The sequence below is a fragment of the Seriola dumerili genome, unplaced genomic scaffold, assembly GCF_002260705.1.
Source record: "Seriola dumerili isolate Sdu_G_001 unplaced genomic scaffold, Sdu_1.0 BDQW01000002.1, whole genome shotgun sequence".
Lineage (NCBI taxonomy): Eukaryota > Metazoa > Chordata > Actinopteri > Carangiformes > Carangidae > Seriola > Seriola dumerili.
This window is the reverse complement of record NW_019174257.1, coordinates 3127352-3148780: the sequence shown is the minus strand read 5'-3', so window position 1 is coordinate 3148780 and position 21429 is coordinate 3127352. Positions and strand designations below refer to the sequence as shown.

The following is a 21429-nucleotide window of genomic DNA, read 5'->3' as shown; positions in this document are numbered from 1 at the left end:
GAGACTGTATGGCCTACAGAGAGAATCGGGTGCGAGTGAACTTTGTAAAATGAAGCTAACTTTGGGTTAGATAAAGCTGTTTATTTGCCGGTGTGTCTCCTTCAGGCGACAGACAAGAGACGCAATCAGTCGCTGATGTTAGTCACAAATACTGTATCAAACATGTTTAATAAAATTTTTATGAGAACGAGTATCAGCAACCGGGTCTGAAGACTTAAGATTGGTATCTTTACATATCACACACTAGTATTTGATTTTATCTGTCAACACCAACTGTCACACCCCAAATCATATTTATAATCTGATCAACAGCTGAAATGTGTGTCCCCGTATTTAGTAGACAACACAGTCTCAGTTAAGTCAGTTTTAGCTAAAAAAGACTACACTATTGATGATTTTCTAATCCTGAATTCTTGAACTCACACTATTGCCTCAATAATAAAAAATAAAGCAGCTACAGACAGTAATCCAACAAGGCATACAATACAAAAAAGCCATGAGTGAATGTTAAGGGTATATCTTATTAAATAAGAAAATAACTGGATTAAAAAGTACTGCGAATACTGTATGCTGTGTCTTGGACTTTTTCTGATCTCGTTCTTGAGTCTGCTCTTCACTTATCTGTGTTCAGTCTTAGACTAAGGTGGCTTTGACAGGGCTATTTGTGTGCACTAGGGCTACATATTGTACAGCATATGGCTTTTCATTCATTTTACAAATTTTGTTTGGATTTCAAGCAACATGTAAATAAAAACAGTTGCGGTCCCAAAAGCGTCTTTAAAAAGGATTATATGATTTCAAAATGTGCGAAGATATCCTGTCGAAGTAACTGTTAAATCACTGTTGGGCTGACTGTTAGCTTATGTATTTCACTCTTTAAATCTTGTGGATTTCCAATGGGTTTAATGTGAATGTTAATCTTTCATTTGAATCCAGCTTCCCTGTTACTAATTCATTTTTAGCCATGGTAACAACATGGCTCTGTTAGGATGGCCAGTTTGGTCCAGACTGAAAACCTCAACAACTATTTTATCGACTGTCATGTATTTTGTATGCATTACATATACATTTTGTTGCCCAGAGGTTGAATCTTATTGGCTTTGGTAATGCCCAGACATTTCCTCTAGCGCCACCAGGAGGCTGACATCTATGCTCGCAAGATTGTTGTGAAATTTGGTCCAGATATCATATTCCCCTCAGGATGACTTATAATAACATTGGTGATCCCTTAGCTTTTCTTAACTTCAGTTTGTCCAATACTTTGTTTTATGACCAATTCCATGGAACACTAATGACATTAGATTGTCTAGAATTCAAATGTTCAGTTCATTTTTCAGTAACCATGAGCACAGAAGTATATTTCATTCATATTTACCAACATCATAAATGAGCAAAACCAGCAAAACAGCGGTGGCTCCTTACCTTTGGCGAGGTCATGAAGTCCTATTGTCTGTCCATTCCTCAATAATTTATATTCCTTTAGTCCATAAGGGTCCATAGATTAAAAAAAATAATAATAATAATAATATGGTCATGAGAAGTCCATTGTCCATCAAGCAAATTTTTTTGCGTCACTTCTCTCCACATTTCAAACATTTTCTCTCCTTCCAACTGCCTGACAGCGGGTATGCTTGTTTGCCTCAGTTTACTGGCTACAAAATGGAGGTCTCATGCAAAGATCCATTCAGATTTCCGAAAGTAAGCTTGGGTGAAGACAGTGAGCGTACCCAAGCAAAAAACCAATGATGCAATTTTTTTCATTCAGAGAAAGCACTGCTAGTGGTTGCTGCGATTGTCAATCATTCTAGCTTGAAGACAGGTGTCTGCCCGGTCGAATGAGAGCAAACCACCTTTCACAGCCAATGCTAATTGGCCATTAAAAGTGTGAAATGACCCACCTCACAGCTGTGAGGGTGCAGGAGGAAATGTATGAGGAAAAAAAAAGGATCAACTGTTTTGAATGATGTAAGAAGGTTTTTTTAGACATCAAAATTATCCAATATGTTTTCTACTGTTTCAGATTAAGGAGTTAAAGAAAAAGGTTAAAGCACAATTTTCAAGTTCTCCATTTAAAGAGGTTCAAGAATGCCAGTGAAAAAATAAATAAGTCCATAGCTCCCATGCGATTAGGCCCAAAGGCCTGCAATGTTTCTGACAAGATGTAAAAGGGATATGATGATTTTTAGTTCTTATCCCTAAGTATATTTTACGTACTGTTATTTTTTCTTTTCTTTTTTTTTTTTTTACCCCTTTTTTTAGGCAAGGACAAAAAATACCAGGTATGAACTGGTGTAGTTTAGTTTGGGTTTTAGTCTCATGCTAAACAAGCAAACTTTCAGAAACTAAAAAATGTTACCTTTTAAATGATGTCTCAAAAATGTTCTTCTATTTAGACATGAAACAGTATGGAAATTTAGTATCAGGATTATAGTGACCAAAATGATCAAGGTTATCAGTATTATCACGGTATTGGTAAAATGCGCTGAAAATGTTATTTTGTTTAAAATTAGTAAAATGCAACCTGAAATCACCTGACCAAGTGAATGTTTGCATTAAACATTAAAATAATACCATGCCTAACACATCTATCAGCATCAGCCAACTCTGTAAACAAGGGAGTAGCTTTTTTTTTTCCTGCTGTGAAGTCTTTCAGGGCACAGTCACTGGAGACACACTTTTCACCTGTCCAGCACAGTGCTGTTAATCCAGAAACACTGCGGCTACACTTCACGGGGATTACAGTGAGCTGAAACCCTTTTTAAAAACAACCTATCACCGATCGAAGCGTCTCTCACGGAGGCTCAACAGCAGCAGCTCACTCTTTATCTCCTGCGTCTGCCTGCGCGTCATGTGACATCGCTCGGAACAGAAAGGCAAACTCGTCTGGCAGTATAAAAGGAGTCAATCGCCGTTTTAGCGGGGTTAGTCGCGTTTAAAAAAACTTGCTTATACCCACTACCTTTGGTGTTAAAGTAAAAAAGGTATAAGAAGCTGAAAAATCTCCACAGCAGTGCTATCACTGCCTTCCGCCATGTTTTGATTGACACATTGATTGACACATTAACAAACACACGTTGTGTTGCCGCGCATGCGTCTGGGAGACTTGCTGGTTGATGCCTTACAGAACCTAAAGTGTGTCAAATTAACTACAGTAATTAACCACAGTAATCGACCACGGTTATAGTGATCCTTAGAATTTAATAAAATAAAATAAATAAATGTATAAATTATCAATTCAATACTAACCACCTGGCATTTCTAATTTTATATAGCGTGAAACCGGTAACTGTTTCATCTCTACTTCCTATAAGCTTTTTCATTTGAGTATGAAAAAATATATGCTAACTCCATTAAAAACAGTGTCTTTGCACTAAGTATTAACACCATATCTTTCTCTGACTTGTAATTTCTTTCACCAAATTTTGTCCAACACTCTCAGTTTCACAGTTGCTTACAGTTAACACTTTAAAAGCAGGTACCAGTCTTCAAACTACAAACTCTACTGACCTTGAAAGCCCTAGAAAAAGCTAATCAGTTGACCCTAAGTTGGGATTTTTTGTCAAACCTCTTGGTAAAGGTGCTATATATATATACAGTATATACATATATACACATATACATACATATATATATTAGTTTCAAACATTCAAAAATTAAACTGTCTCTGTATTGTCTTGCAGAGATATGGTGGGTTCCAAGTATGGTCTCAGACTTCGGGACTTTACTGTATCTACTGAAGCTAGCATGCTAACCAGATAGCCCTGGCTTGTCCCATCTTGTAATACCACTTTGTACCTCAAGAGGTGATAGGGAGTCACTGTAGTGTCCAGTCTGTTCTCAGTCCAACATGAGAGGATGAAAAAGTGGCTTTGCTCAGAGGGACAGAAACCACATTTGGTGGCAAAGAAAAGAAGTGATAGAAATAGAAGCAAAACAAGAGTGTTTTTGCTTTCCACTACTTTGATGTTGAAGTTGGCTTTATAGTGATAGTAAATACTTACAGCACCTTTAAGATTAGGGAAGCATTATGGTGATGGATAAAAGAAAACAATGTTGATTGTTGGTAAGAAACAAGAAGCTAAGTGGTCTCCTGGTTTTGTGGAGCTAAAACCAGGAGTAAAGGTAAACATAGCTCGTTTTAGACTTTTGAACAAACAACAATATCTGTCCTTTTTGGTGAGGACAGTCTCTGAAAGTAATGGAGTAACTTTTGTGTTACTGTTTATCACAGCTCGTGTTTGTACATGTTTTGTAATTACTATCAAATGTCAGGGAACTATACAAACAACAGAGCTATGACTAAAAACAAATTAAATTTTCGGCTGACATCAAACCCTATGTTAAAAACTTATAAATCAAATGTGTGTGTGTGTGTGTGTGTGTGTGTGTGTGTGTGTGTTCTCTGCTGTTAGTTATGAGCCACTCTCAGGAAATCACAATGTATCTGCTCATTAGATGGATGACTTGGGTATTTTTAGTCTGTAACATGTTGTTATGAATAAATTATTCTATTCCAGTGTGGCTACAGAGTGAGTATGTTCAGTCAAAGCCTTCTCTCTTGAACACATATAAAAGCATGACAATGTTCAGAGTAGAGTGTCACTGTTGTAAAGGTCACATCAGTTCAACACAAAGACAATCTATAATTCCATCATCAATTGCCATTTATTAGTATCAAACCACTGCTACAAAATTACATCAAACATGATGAAAATGGACTTGCATACGTGCTATACACAATGTAAGCTTTAAAGTAATTAAAGTACATGGATTTTCTTACTTCTGGACAAATATCAATATATATTTATATATATTATATATAGATATATCAATGCCACTTAAAGCCATATATATCATTCCAGTGATCTAGAGCCTATAAATGTACAACTATATCCCTGGTGGCTAAAGGACCCTCATACACATTTAAGTAAACATTTCATTTCCAGACTTCTCATCACATTATTTTTCAGCATGAAGATTAAATAAAAACAAACCAGATAAAAAAAGAAGAGAAATAAAAGCTCATACAGAAAACTTTTAATATGTTCCTTTCAACCATTTTTTATGTCCACTCCTATTTTTTTGTAAAAGGAAAACAAAATGGCATGAGTAAATATATTCAATTTACAGGAACAAACAGAAGAAATGCTGAACCTCATACACTGAACTCTACTAGAGGTCACTCCATTTAAACAAATACAACACTGAAGACACATACTGTATGATGAACTGGTGCTACAAAGAACTGATTTGCTGTGTCATTCAGTGTTTATAAAACAATGTGTAATCTTCCTTTTGAGGCATGAAAACAAAGGAAACAGGATTACATTTACCGTCAGTAAAATAATGACATTTTCTCTATGGTAACATGTTCAGTTCTTCATGAAAAACTGACAATTGCCCTCGAGCTTCATGTGAAAACTCGTCGCAGTGTGTGATTCAGTCATTGGCGTCATGGAGAGACCTGGCTTAGATAGCTTGCTTTAAAACCCAGGCATTATCTCAAGCTCTGCATCATTGGCTGGCAACTTATTTTCCAGTTCAGTGGAAATAATGAGGGACTGGTTGACAAATACTTGATGCAACCTCTTTTTAAAATAGCACATCCCCCCCTACATTGGCAGCTGCCACACTATCAGAGCTAAAAGAAAATGGAGAGTCACACCAGTCAAAAATTACTCACAGTTTTTGTATTAATTGTGAACTGTTTGAGAGAAAAGGAAGAGACCTGTTTAAAAAAAACAGTACTTTTTTTTCTTTTTCCATTTAGAACTGAATCAAACTTGCCAATAGACTGGTTACAGGGGGAGAAATTCAACTTCTTTTTCTCTTTCTTTGACAGGAGGGATAGCTTTTGCCTGCTGTGCAACAAACATATCTACCAGGCTGAATGCTAGCACTCAAGAAACAGAGGTTTTTTTGATTCTGACAACTCAGTATGCTGCTCAGGGGAGTGGGATGGCAACTGCAGGAGCCAGGCAGCAGCTCCAGCGTGTAGTATGACACAATCTCCCAGTTAAAACTGACAAAGGCACAGGAAGGGTTTCATTAACCACAGGGTCAGAAGGAATCCCTCTCTCATAGCTCCTCCAGCCTCCTCTGTGTTCATGCTAGCCACAGACGCCTTCGTAAAGAGCCAAACAGCACTTTGACGCCATGCTAGTAATTTCCATAAACTACAGTATATGATGCCTTAATTTTGCTGCAGGATAACACTGTTCTACATCTAATAATTTGCTGAACAAAAACTGCAGATATCCAGATTTTAGTGGTGGAAGGACAATACAATATCAAGCATTATGTGCTGAAATATATCCTGGTTGATAATTTGTATTAGTTGCAATACAAAACGACTCATTCCAGTGTTTGCCACAACACATTCATGTTTGTCTTTTAAAACTGTTAATGCCACTTGCAATATATTGCCTCACCTCCTCACATTGGTTCTTATTGGCAAAACAGTATGTGCTCCGCAGTAACATGCTGTCACAAATGTCTCTTGAATTTGCTATGATGTTTCCTACACTGACATCCAGAGTCACACATCATCCACAAAGTAATTCTTGCTGTTTTTTTAAACTCTGGTGTTTTTTTTTTATTTCTTTCTCCTGCAGGAAAATTGTTGATAGAGTCGGGTACAGTATGTCAATCACAGAAAAATATGAATAAATGTGCCTATCAGATACGTCCCTGTCCATTCTAAAGAAGTGACAACGTGCAACAAGTATAGTTTGACTTGATAATATCCAGGATGAAGATGAATTGAACCCTGCTACTGTTTCCCTGGAGGATAACTCCACATGAATACATTAAAACCTAACTATTCATTTATCATAATCATTTTATTCTTAATGTCGTCACTATGTCTAATTCAATTTTTCAAACAAGTACAGATACATGTAATTATGTGATGTCTGTGACCTATGTGGAGTTGTGTTATTTGCTTCTGTGCTGAGATATTGAATCTTTTGTTGCTATAAATAGCCAAAGTAATGAAAACTCTTATGCGAGCAAAAGACTGCATACAAGAGCTTTTTCTTGGGTTGTGGAAATAATGCTCTAAATAAGGGTTAGTCATGATTGATTGAATACTTTAAAGGCACATTCAGTACAGTACGTGACCTCCTCCGAGACTTAGTTTAAACAGCTGTTGTTTCATAACAACAAATCCAAATTTGTAATAAATGTATTTGAACAGAACAGTATGATTCTGATACATCAGGGTGAGAGTAGGAGGATGGTTTGAAATGGTCGATTTAAAAATTCAGGGTTGGGATTGTGGAGCCTCAATAATACGCACTAGCATGAATATTTAAAATCCTCTTATCTTAAATTTAAAAGTGGAGAGATTTCTTTTTCCTCCACTATCGGCCGGGAGTGTGAGGTGAGGCAGTGATCTCTGCAGGTGGGTGGCGTGGCCCCTTTTCAGCTTGTACATCAACATGACTTTTTCAGCTGAGCTTTTATGAGGTAGGTCACACACAGCCGTGGATGTTTTAGTCAAGAGTGTATTCAGGTCAAAGGATACTCAAAAGCCCTGCGCTGCTGGGAAAAAAGCATAATCTACCCCAGGTGCATTACAGGATGCATGAGCAGTGGTTTATGTTTGTAAATATCTCCAGATCATATACTGAGCAACACAGTTCTGTCTGCAATGATGATGCAGTGCAAACAGTGATTAATCCTATGTACTGTGGCATCTGGCCATCTGCGCTCTGGAGGATTTATAGTGTTTGAGGGCAGAGGGGAGGGGATCAAATATGCATGATATGGCACAATTAAGATGACTCAATAACTCAAGCTACACTGTACAAACAGACTGATATGTCCCTCATATCCTGGAGAATAGTCCCCTCAGTGTTTGTACGAAAGGTGGTTGAACAAACCCAGATGATTATGATTACTCTAAACAAAAGACAATGTTTTGGAAATTAATGAACAAAATAGGGAAGACAGGGTCAACTTCACCCCTTTTGTTTCACCAGGGTTTAACTGTGTGTCCTTGAGAAATTTTTTAGCTTTTAAGAACCTGATCATTCTTTTTTTTTTTTTTTACTGTAGCTTACATTCAGCAAACTAATCTTGTTATTCTCTTTCATTTCTTCATTTTACTATTTTGACACCAGTACCAATACAAATACTTTTTTTTATTATTCCAATCATTTCATTCAAAAGTGAAATCATATCTAGACGTGAATGCTATGTAGTTGTCTGCTTCTGGTAATAATGACAAAGCTAAAGATATAAGATATCATCTAAATTAATCCTTCCTAAATGTTTCCAATTGTAACTTTTGCTAACATTAGCTGTGGCAACGTTAGCTAACGTTACAGAGTAAAAAAACAAGCTGCTTTCAAGGATCCTGAATTAAGTGATTAAAGTTAAATTAGTAGCGTGTGATGTATAACTGAGGGATTCCTAATTTTATTTAGTGTTTGCCAGGATTAGTTCATAGTAAATAAAGGATATAATGTATGTCCGATATTGTAACATTAGCTAATTTTACAATTACAACAATGTTGCTGTTGTAGCTATTGATGCTGTTGTAGCGTTTGCTAATGTTACCAAATAAGAAAAAAAGCTACTTTCAATGATCCTTATTTATGTGATTAAAATATTAATGTGTGATTTATAACTGAGGGATTCAAACTTTTAAAAAACTATATGCTAGGTTTAGTTGATAGTAAACAGTACTTATTAGAGTTAGCTATTGTAATGATGGCTAACATTAGCTAACACAACATTAACTGATATAACAATTCACAGATTTACAGGATAAGCTGCTGCTCAGGCCTGAATGTCCAAAGATCCTGATTAAGATGATGAAAATATTAATGTGTGATGTATAACTGAGAAATTCTGACTTTTGTTTACTATATGCTAGCTTTAGTTCATATTGAATAGAGGATAGAAGATATAGAAGACACCAGATAACATCTAAATTGGTCCTAAATTGATTTAATTGTAACATTTGCTAATGTTACAGGTTGCACAGACTGACAGACCAAGTTGCAGTCCAGTCCTGAATTTTCAATGATCCTGATTTCTAAATATTAATGTGTCATGTTCATGAAAGTGTAACTTAGGGATTCTAACTATCATTTAGGATCTGCTAGGTTTAGCTGTACAGGGTTGAATTTTGAAATGTGCTGTCAGCTAACAAGATTGTTTATTGACCAACAGACTCACTACTCAATTGGTCGTTTTGAACAGTAAAACGACGATAACCCTTGTTAAGTTTTTCAAAATTCAAATAGTGCAGAGTGATATTTTTCCTCTCCAACAAACCACTTTTGGCCAAACGTACATGAAAATTATGAAGATTATGAAGTCTAAAAACAAGAAGCCTGTAAACAGTTTTTGGGAAACTTTATGTTTTAAAGAGAACACTTGCAATGGCGCACTCTGGCTCAAATAATAATAGTGATAATGACAAACCCCTACGAGTGCTCATTAATTCAGATATGGGTTTATATTGTAACATGAAGACTTTTATTGCAAATAATAGTGATTGGATAAAAGGGACTTGTTAATACCATTATTCAAAATAATCAACATCCAGTACATTTCATATGGAATACTAGCATGGTCTTAACTGCTTAGATAAGCAACCAACATAACTCCAGACTGTCACCAATGTGCCACAATAATTATCATGACTCTGAATAGCAGTTTTAGTTTATCAGCAAAGTTGATTCAAATAAATCACAAACAAACATGGCCTGGTGATCTGTAGGAGGTATGTATTTTCAGACCAGGTTTAAGAACCAAAAGGTTTTTTTGGAAGAAAACTGGTTCCATTAATAAAGAGTATGAACACCTGTAAAATGGCCACCTCAAAAACACAGGTTAACTTTGACATGCAGCACAACCATACTCTCTGCACATCGTCAAACACGCAAGTGTGTGAAAACTATGACTACACACTGGCTCTAAAGATCAAAAGGTATCCTATTTTCTCCAAATATACACACATTGATTCTGTTCTATAATACTGTTATATTGGTTCACACCCTCTCTGTTTCAAAAAGTAGGTAATTTGATTGCAAACATTGTTCTTTTTAATGTACTTGTCTGACAAAAAATCAACAACAGTCATGGCATCTAAATGAACCTGACAACATTATAAACTATGCCATACTGAGCCTCATTCAAATAAATGTCACATATTCAGTTTTACATGTTTCAAATGTATCTTTTATACATTGTTTTCATAAAGGAAGAGAATAAATATATTTCTGACCAATTTTCATTATACTTTAACATTTAAACAAGATCATATGGTGCAGTATTTTCATAATTTGTAAAACAAGCTGATAACAATTTCAGTACAAACAATAAAAGAAAAAAAAAAAAGTTTACCAGACCTTAAAACAAATCACCACAAAACGTAAAAGTAATAACAGTGTTTGTGCTTTAAGTCTTTTAACTGCGATGGCTATTTCTCTATAGGTTTGCAGTTACAAGTTCATGTGAAAATACTGTGTGAACTCGGGTACTGTCAGTCCCTTGAATGGGGGGCAAAATATAACATAATCCAAATCCAAACAAGACTTGCAAACATGTTAACCTGTACGACAAATACTGCATTTGTATCAGATGCAACTGGCTTATTTGAAAATACCTGCGAGAGCCATAGGTTGACACATTAATATTTACTGAATATAATTCCTAATTTGCATGTGTCAAACGAATGAATTGTATATTATTGAGAACATCTGGAAGTGTCCTTGTAAAGGAGGTTAATTTAATGTCTATGGTACTGTTAAGGCATTATAGTACAGTGTCTCTGTTTCCATCATGGATTGAAGATACTTGAGGATGAATATGCCATGCTGACAGTCTTGTCAAAAAGTAAACCCTGACAATAACACTGATTTTAATCCTTGATATGATTAATTTGAGTGAACAAAAAGCCACAGTTTCTCCTATTAAACGACCTCATGGTTTAATTTATTCTACGCTCCTGTGGACGTTCACTGGCTCTGTGGACACTGATCATCTGTTTGTGTTAAACTCGCTCATCGTGGAGGAGCTGTTAGCACCTTAGGCCATGTTTGTAGTGATAAGCATGTTCATAGTTTTTATTTTGTTGCTCATAGTTAACACGGGAAGATTAGACTCAAAGTTTCATTACTGTTGTTTTGTGTTGATCATGTGCTTAATGATATAGATTGGTGTATTTACCACAAATTTTAAGTAATGTGGGCTCTGGCTCTCTAGATTTCAATTATTAGTTAATTGGTACAATGAAGTAGATATATTAACTGTAAAACAGACTGCGTTATATTGAAGTGTTGAATAATCTGTAAAGAAAGAGAGAGGAATAAAATACAGTGCTGCAAAGTGCTGCTTTCCCAGAATCCATTAACTTAGTATCGTGCCAGCAATTGAAGCCAAAAACTTCAAGCGACCTACAGTGTGCAGCTGTGGGTTTTCAGCCAGGAGATGATCAGTAGGTACACAGCAAATTCAGAGACAAAATGCTCTGTTTAAACGCCTACTGGAGTTGGTATGTTTCAAAGAGCTGCATCTTTAAGAGAAAAGCTTAAAACAGTTGAACTTGGGCTCTGCTTTTTCTTCTCAGTTTGTTCTGACATTCACGTATGTGGACTCACCAAAACAAAAGTATGGAGAATATACTGTAATATTTATATTTTCAAGAAAAATGTAAACATAGGGCAGCGATGTTCCTCCCTTCATACTGTACAAAGTCGTGAACTGTGTTAATGTTCTTGGTCGAATGAGAAAAGCTGGTCCCACTTTAAAACAAAAGCCTACACTATATTAAAATATAAAGATACAATACAGTATACTTTGCTACTTTGACGGCTGCCTGATCAAAGCTGTTAGGCAGGCATAGTAACTGAAGGACCCATTTCAGAATACACAAAGCACACCTTCAACACTGTTCATCCATCTATTGAGTAATCATGACAATACAGGTCCTGAAAAAGCCCTGCCTTTTTTGTTATTTTGTTTTTTTTTCCTGTTTTTTTCTGTATTTTTCAAGCACACTCCATAATCAAAATTTGTATTGTTAGGAATCTAAATGTCTTTCCTTTGTTCAACAACCCATAATACATTCAATACAACATTGGTATGGTAATTCTGCGTACTGAGAGACTTGGCACAATTGCTTCTTTTTAGCCATGTACAAAAATGGATGGAAATGTCAATTTTGCGCCATCGCCTCCCAGAGAAAGAGGCATGAAAGTATCTCATTTAGGAGGTTTGGGGGGGCTTTTGATATGATTGGAAGTGGAGTGGGGGTAGGGGTGAGCACTGATTCACAAGGTGGTCAATCAATCAGAAAACAAAAGATAAACAAAAAAAAAAAAAAAAAAAACTAGAGAGGAAATAATAATAATAAAAAAACATCATAGTATTTACATGACAGAAATTTCACCAAAAAGTAAAGAAAAAAATTTCCCCACACAGTAACGCTGATTATTTTCCCCACTCGGCTTTTCAACAAACTGTACCAGATTGGAATCCAGCCATCAGCAATGTCAAAAGGGATTCATAAATGCTCTCGACAGTCATTGTGTCTGGGCTGGCCTCTGCTAGTACACGCTGATGAAGGAGGAGAGAGCCAGGACCAGGTATCGGCAGGCCAGCGGGACATGTGCGCCTCCTGTGCTCCCATAGGGTGCAGTGTTGGGTGCTGTGGGCAGGAAACAAGAGAGGCTCTGATTAGTTGTGATTGTACTTTCACTCTGCCACACCCACCATGCACAAACCCACACTCAGCTTGGCATGGTGCATCAAAATGAGACTGTAAAAACTGCAATTAGTGTACAACTGTCGCTGATTTGAGCTGGTTCCTTGGCTGCACACTTTTGTAAGCGATACTTTGCAAGGTCGGTGCCACTGTATATTGTGAACAGTGGTGGAAGAAGTACTCAGATCCTTTACTTAAATTAAAGTACCATCTCCATAATGTTAAAATACCTCCATTAATAATAAAAATTCTGCATTTAATATCGTAAAAGTACAGAAATATTTTCAGTTAAATGTACTGAAAATATCAAAAGTAAATGTACTCATTCTCCAGAAAAGTGGCCCTTGTTAATACTGAAGCATCAGTACATGCGTATAAATTTTCTGCTGTAGCCAGTGGAGCTAGTTTTAACTACTTTAAATACAGTTAGGTTCTTTGGTTTAGTGGTTCCCAGCCTTGGGGTTAGCCCCCCTCCTGTGGGTCACAAGATAAATCTGATGAGTTGTGAGATGATTAAAGGAAACATTTTGGAAAATATGCTTATTCGCTTTCTTGCCAAGAGTTAGATGAGAAGACCGATACCAGGGCAGTGCATAAGACTAAAGCGGAAAATAGTTGTTTTTACACTTAGAGATTAAGATTTACTGATTAAACAATGGAGATATAATGTGTTTATTTGCGAGCTTTAAAGGTGCTGATAGGCGGATTTTTCTTTAACCTCTGGCCAGAGCCAGGTTAACTGTTTTCCCGTTTCCAGTCTTTAAAATAGAAGGCTGCTGGTGGTAGCTTCATACAGCAAATAGACATGTGAGTGGTATCAATCATTCTCATCTAACATTTTGGCAACAAAATCGAATAAGCACATTTTGCAAAATAAACTTTTCCTTTAATGGGGTAGAAAAGATGGTCTCCTACACAAACCTCTCTTTATTTTTTTGTAATTGTCTTAAATTTTTTTGGTAAAATATTACCTCTGGGGCCTCAAACAGTAACTGAAATGAAAGAGGAATTGTGTTTGGTGGAACTGCTAACAACTCATAGACATCTGAAGCGTGATGAAGGGCCACAACCAGACACTGCTTTATTGAAACAGGTCACAAGTTAAGTTGGCTTAATCTCAACAATGTATCTGTTCTTTCATGTTAAATCCACTAACACAGGTGTTGTCAATTATGCTCCATCATCAGACCTCTTCTCTGAACTGGTTGGAGGTGTGTACAATCTAGGCTGGATGGACAGCTCTCTCACTCTCCTGGTGGTTTTGTTGCACATGTTAATGTTAGGGTGAGACAATTTACCCTATTATTATACCTGACTCCAGGTCTAATCAGCATGAGTAAGTGAAAACACCTGTGTGAGTGTGCAGTGCCTTTAATCTGAAGGACCTCAGACAGTAGTGGAGTAGAAGTACTCAACTAAAGTAAAGGCACATCAATCTGCACATAATTGAATGCACTTTTCTTTTTTTTTTCTTTTTTTTTTTAAACTTAAAACTTTTTTTACCACTGATTCTGAAATATTCTAAAATACTTTTCTCCTCTCTCCTTCTTTTCTAGTTGGGTGTCAAAACACTTATTCCCCCTTCCTCTCCTCCATATTAGTGGTACAAAAAAAGCCATCAGTGGAGAGAAGAGAATAGATGAGGGCTACACGAGGTCTTTTCTTCACATTCCTACTGAAGGCAGCTTTGTTTTGTGCTGTTTGTGTTTCTCTGAGCAGCAGACAGCCACAGTAATATGAACAGGGCTCTCTGGAGAGCTGCGTCAGGCGGGCAGAGAGGGAGAGGGCAGCCTTTCATTTGGAGGGGCTACTGTGCCTCCTCAAAACAGACACACTCTTTTAGCTTGTAGCTCAATAAAGCACACCTCACAGGTTACAAAACATGCTCTCCATCAGCACACACACTCACACTCACACTCACACTCACACTCACACTCACACTCACACACACACACACACACACACACATAGCTGCATGTACAGGTCACATGCATGCCTGCACATACACACACACACATACATACACACACATAGCACAGCGCAAACAGGCTCTGCTCTACCAGGGGAAATCATGTGGTGCACAGCCCATATCAGCAGGGTGCCTCTATTTACACGGCCATGTAATTAGTTCACAATGTAACTCCTCTGATGTGGACCTCACGTTGCACAAACACACTGAGTAAAGCAACAGCATAACCACACACACATACTGCACTCACAGAGACGCAATCACAAACATTAAAGTGCTTTCCTTTATGTATTTTTAGGGTTACAAACGGCTCGTTGGTGCACATTTAGAGGAAGAGGATCCCACTGTGCTGTTGTCACTGTGGACAGTGTAGTTATTCAATAAGAACCCGAGCTGGTTGTCATTAGAGTGGCACATGGCTGTTGGTGTGTTAAAATAAATACAATGATGCAGAGACTGATCTTCTTTTACCAACATAATAGCTTGTTGGTGACAATTTTCACAGGAGATGCCGGTGAGAGAGTGAAAAAAAAGCCACATATCCCATTATCGCCTACCACAGCACTGCTTTTTCCTGATATTTTCAAGCATTATTTGTCAGGATTGAAGTTGTTTACCTATTAGAGTGAAAACTATAGCTCCACTGACAGAATGAAAAAGGGTAAAAAAAAAAAGGAAAAGTAGTGACTAGAAGAGCACAAACGGGTGCAAATTTTGATGATGTGTGTGTTAGATGCATGGTTGGCCTGCGTGAACTGCAGCCCCCCCCCCCTTTCTCCTTGGCTTTCTATCTTTGTCTTCCCTTTCTGCCTCGCTATCTCTTTGTATCCCTCCTCCCTCTCTCTTTCCTTCTCTCTCTCTCTCTCTCTCTCTCTCTCTTCTCCAATCCAAAGTACAGGATAATGACACAGTTTTCCTGGGCTGTGAGAGCGAGCCGAGAAATGTAACCATGGCAACAGCTCCTGTCCTGCTCAGCCGGCCCACTGTTGCTGAAGCCTGAGTGAGCTGCATTGTGCTAGCCACGCTAGCAAAATCATTTGGGGTTTGTGTGCGTGTGTGTGTGTGTGTGTGAGAGAGAGGTGCTGATGGATGGGGAATAGGCAGATGTCACTGTTTCCCATCTTCAGTTTCTCATCTGGTCAGTGTCAATGTACTTTCTGGCTCAGTAAATGCTGCAGTAATCACATTAATATCTTGTACACAACTGCTTTTCATGCAGCAGTTCAGTTCAGGAGCTTGCAAAGTAATTACTGGATCTCTGCTATGACTAATGTTGACTGGGCTGGAGAGCGTAACAAGAAACCCCTCACTACTGTAGGACGGGAAGTGTTAATTCAAGCTGGGGTATAGTCAGTGTTACTGGGTTTCTGCCTCCTAACAGTGTTTGATTCTGGGCTTGTTTAATATCTCCCTGTGTCGCTGCGAAAAACAGGGGCCTCCATTGTTTTGACTGTGTGGGTTGTAACTTGCCATTTTAATTAACTCCCCAAACAGGAACTGCCTGCAACACCATTACTCTGCTTATTAACATGAAGGGAATAGAAGGGAAAAAGAGACAAAGACAGAGAGCGAGCGCAAAAGAAAGACACATACGGGGGAGAAGAAGGGGGAATCAAAGAAGAGAGAGCTGGGATAAAAGACAGTGATTGAAAGAGGTGCGAGTGTGAGGCTGCAGCAGCAGCGGACAGGAGAGAGAGGGGGGGGTGGTGGCTGGGGGGTTTGAATTTAATTGCCATGTACATCAGCAGCGAGCTACAATGAAGTAACAGAATCCCAGACAATATATCATAGAGAAACCAACAGTGTCAAGATGCGCAAACGCTGGGAAGACAAGCGGCGCTCCAAAGGGGGAGGAGCAGGGGAGATAAGTGGAGATGAAAGCGATACACTTCAATTACTGTTTTGCAACAGAATTGAAATGAAAAACTGAAGCCTCCCCAGCACTAGCTGGAGTCATATGAAAATAACAATCCCTGGTTCTCTCCTCTGATTCTGGACTGGAGCCATCAGCTTTAAATAGTGTGCTGGGAGTACGAGCCAATCTCTCTCTCGTCCTTCTTCCCTCCCCCTTATCCCTCCCAAATCTCCATCAACAGCAGTTTTGTCACCCACATATCATATGCACAACAAATGCTAAGGCCCTGAACCTCAGTCACTGTTGACACGGATAATGAATCATACTGAAATATGCAACAGTGACACTCGATGCAGGGTTTGTGTTGAGTACCATCTCAGATATTATGCACTGCTCTGTGATTCACTGGAACATCATCATTCATCAAGTAATAGTGTGAGCACTTTTCCTTTCCTCTTTTCAGCATTTCAATATTGTGCGCTCTGGGTTTGTGAAAACATGTGCTCCATTCAGAAATCCTCCATCCTGTGTTTTCTCGTCTTAAGCTTCATACATGTTCCGTAATGCACATGTGAAAATGCGAGAGGCAAGAAGAAAAGAAAAAAAAATCTCCCATGTTTTTAGATTGGATTAAGTCTCCAATTCATTAATTTGTCCTTTAGTGGATGATTCATCCCTTGAGTTGGTCGTATCCTCCAAGCAGGCTGTCACAAGCAACGCACAGACGGCAGCCAGCCAGGCAGCATCCCAATCCCCCTGAGGACACGACTTCAGAGATGGGCTCCTCTGAGCAAGAGGGTAGGGGGAGGGGTTCGATGTCCTTGACCATCAATCAGTGGCCTCTGGTCCTCCCCCTGCAGCTCCCCTGAGAGAGTCCACATGAGACACTCCAGAGCCAGAACTGATCCTGCACACACCATGCTGTAAATCGGGCTAAATCCCTCTACATGCAAGGTTCACAGCAGCCACCAAGGGTGTCTTTAACACGCCACAGCAAATACTAAAAGCAGTTTTTTTTTGGAGCCCCTTGCTGGTGCTCTGTAAGGAGTATAAATGGAATATCATGCAATGCTCATGACATCTGATGAGGGGATGCCGCGCCTTCAAAGAATGTGCTGCGCTTCATCGTCTTCTAAGTGCTTACACACCGGGAGTGTGCAAGCACTTTATAGAAGGCGATCAAGACATTTTCCATGCTTTACCTCACTTCAATCCACTGACAGTGAAATACTTTCGTCCCCTCCACCATTCATCTTGTACCCTCTTGCCTGTAGCAGCCTGCCATATTGAGTTGGTGCACAATTGACTCGCCGACCCATCAGCTCATTCATCCATTTCTCTCTCTATTCGTCCTGTTCTTGTACAAGCAAAATGTTCATCATGACCAGATATGATGTTCAAAACTCATCACCTTCGTCTCCCGCTATGATTATCACACACTGCTGCTCCACAGAGCCCCCATTCACACGGACCTTCAAGCTCATTAGCCCCACCAATCATTTGCATTAGTGCTAGTAATGAAAAGCCTCCATTAATAAGATGGCCTTCAGAGATCATTTACCCTCCTCCGCCTCCCAATACTGCCGTATCCTCACCCCTTTCCCAATAAACTCCCTCCCTCCCTCTCTCCACATCCTGGTGCCTGCCGGTTATCAACACCCAGCAGAATGCTTTTTGGGGCTGGAGCCTGGGCTCTAATAGCTCCTCTCAGCATCAGTATCTGACTGGAGAGTGAATGAGCGAGAGAGACGGGTCACCTGATAGCTCACTGAGTGAGCTGGGGGCTCTCGATTGCAGGCAGGCTTTGGCCTTCAGCTTGACTTAATCAACGCCTCTGTGGGGTATCTGGACACATAAGAGAGCCCTCAGCACAGTGTGAGCTGGAGGAATCCCGACAGAGGAGACATTTCCGGCATTCTCCACACAGATTCTGTTCCTTTTCATTATTGATCGACTGCTCTGTTACAGTCTCCCCCTTCTCCTCCTTAAACAGAAAATATATGTGTATGCCTTCTGTTTAAACTGAATAGTCAAGTTATGAGTCTGGTATTCGAGGGAATCCAAAACTCAGAGTGACCTACACCTATGTTTATTGCATCTATCAGTTCAAGGACATGCGTTATGCAGGAAATCAATGAGCTTGCAAATGATGTACTTTATATGCAAGCCTGATGGATAAATCTCCATTTTTAAAATGTTTTATGAATTTTCCCTTGTAGATTTGTTTTTTTTCCCAAATCTAGAGGGTAAATCCACATCAGCACGTTCTGGGAATAAACAAACAAACACTAAAAAAAAAAAAAAAAAAAAAGGAGAGTGGATTGATACTTTAAGCAAGTGTTTTTAATCACAACATTTCCAAAAGCATAATTACTCCATGACTTTGGCTGCTCCTGCTAAATCTGTTTAATGTGAGAGGCTTAATAAAATGCACAGGGACACAAACAAATGGCGTCAGCATATAGCAAGTTCATGCAGCCCCACTTTTCCTTTCTCTCCCTCTCACTGTCTCTATAATAATCCCCCTCTCATATTTGGGTTTCTCACTCCCACTCTCTAATAATTCCCCACGCCCCTCGTCTCTCCCTCACTTTTTAATGCTTATCAGGGTTTTATTTCTGTGCGAGTCCTGCTGCAGGCCCAGGGATTTCGCTGAGTCAGCCAGTGCTTAGCTCTGCACCCCCGTGATGACAGCGACAATTTGGCCAGTTATGAGGAATGTCTTACCACAAACCGATGCTACTTGCGTCTCCTTGAGCTGCTCCATCAATACAAGCCGATAACATCTGATCTCCAACTGGGAGGCAACCCTGTCTTCCTGCCCTCTCCGTTCCACCCATCTCCTTCGCCTGTAGCCTCCTAAAATAGCAATTCCCCGCTGTTATGTATGTGGGATTATGATAAGACAGCTCTCTATTATCAATTTCCATTATGGTGCCGATAACACAGCAGGGCTGAATGTAGAGGGTTAAGTGCATTTTCTCCTTGATGGATATAAGATAACTTTATCACTCCAGACTGCCTGGTTATCACTGTTCACCTGGGGCTAGTCGAACCTGACTGGAATTTGCTTACACTGAGCATCTGTGCACTAATACACAGGCTGCAGCCAGAATTTGCTCAGATGGTCATACTGTATGCAGACCAATCCATATTTTTTGTTCATATTTACCTTCCCTGAGCTGTTAATTGATTTCTCTCAGATCAATTCGGAGGTTTACAGAAATTGTTTGACCAAAAAGGGCCAAATCAATTGCCAAGTGATTAGCATGTGCAGTGGATTATTTCTAGCTGAGGCGCTGCAAAGACTTGAGGCTGCATGGAGGAGAGGCACAATTCAATGGAGGCACACGCCATATGTTTACGTTAATTATTGCTAGCTCAAAGTCTGCTTTAGATAGTGTACGCCCGTAGACTGTGAATGTCACACCTGAAATATTCCTTTATTATGCCAAGACAGAACCTGAGGCAGTGAAGGCTCTCCAGTCTCTACTCCCCCCCTTTTTGCTGACTGCCTGCAGGAGGTTCAGATAAAAGCTAGTGTCGTGAAGTGAGCACCATTGATTCAGAGAAGGTATTTTATACAGCAGCTTGAGACAGTAAAGGTGCACAATACCAAACTGGTCTGGTCTGTGTGTGTGTGTGCGTGTGTGAATACCTTTCTTTCTAATTCACACAGTGAGATATTTGTTAAATGGTTTTAAGGTTTTAAGTTCAAGGTCTCAGAACTGGATACACACATGCACAACCTCCCTGCTGCCACAATGTGTCTGCTGCAGGGTACTGGACAATGAAACAAACACAACAAAATAGAGCACTGATGCTACTTACATGACCTTCTTGTCACATGTAGCTTTGAGAGATTGCAGTGTGGAATTAAAATGAATCCCTTTTATACTGAAACTAGAAAACTAATTGTGGTGCTGTTAATTAATTCTTAATAGCCTCCGTCTGCTGTCCTGGAGAGGGGCCGCACTGAAAAGGCTAAAAACGAAATCACTAATGTCATTTGCAGTTAATCTGGGGAGTGTATTTAAGGCAGAAATTAGGAGTGAATCTGACGTGTGTCACATTGACGGTCTTTGTCTGACATTTCCGTGGGCTTGCTGCAGATATATGAAACAAAGGTTCCAGCTTACTAAAATTCTGAGTTACATTACAATGTGTAGGCCTTCATTATACAGCTCTACATAAAACAAAGACAATAAAAAAATATAATGAATATGCTTAAGCAGTTTTCTGTATGTAAACAGTTCTTTAGTTACATGAAAGGCACTTAAAATTTCCTCTTCTTCTTCTTTTCTTCTTCATCATTATTATCACTATTATTATTTTACTTTACTTAAGTAGAAGTAGCAATAACATAATGTAAAATTACTCTATTAGAAGTAGAAATCTAATGTAAATCTAATGCACAGTTTTAATGTAAATGTTTAGGTGGATTTGACTTTAAATATTCAACTTACTGTTTTGTAGTTTAATCCATAACAATGTATCATGTTTAATAAGATGATCATATGGTTTGTATGTAAAATATTATTCAATGATATAACTAATGACTCTAGTGTTCAGACAAAACTCACAGACACATAACACCTTATGTTATTTTATGTAAAATGTAATCTGGAAGTAACTATATTTGTTAGATAAATGTAGTGGAGAAGAAGCATTTAATAGCATAAAGTGGAAATACTCAACTACAAGTACAAGTACCTCAAAATTGTACTTAAGTCACTAACATCCTTCCTCCACCACTGCTCTTAGACAACATTCTTCTAAATGTGGCTAATTTTAGCTGCATTGAATTGGCTCCTTTTGAAATGCTTCAGAAAATCAAAACAGTTTAAGAGGAGAAATGTCAAGGTGGTTTGGTGCACCAAA

At 38.7% G+C, this 21429-nt stretch overlaps 1 protein-coding gene across 3 annotated transcripts in view; it reads right to left on the bottom strand.

The window, feature by feature from the left end:
- Positions 1–12335: 12335 nt before the first annotated feature.
- Positions 12336–21429, bottom strand: part of negr1 (neuronal growth regulator 1) — a 131969-nt gene continuing 122875 nt past the window's right edge. Inside the window, exon 8 of one of the 3 annotated variants that reach the window (XM_022739288.1) lies at positions 12336–12667. In XM_022739288.1, coding sequence (XP_022595009.1) covers positions 12567–12667 — 101 coding nt within the window. In that variant the 3' untranslated portion in view covers positions 12336–12566. The remainder of the gene's footprint in view (positions 12668–21429) is intronic. The other 2 variants (XM_022739297.1, XM_022739306.1) reach the window with 2 other exon arrangements.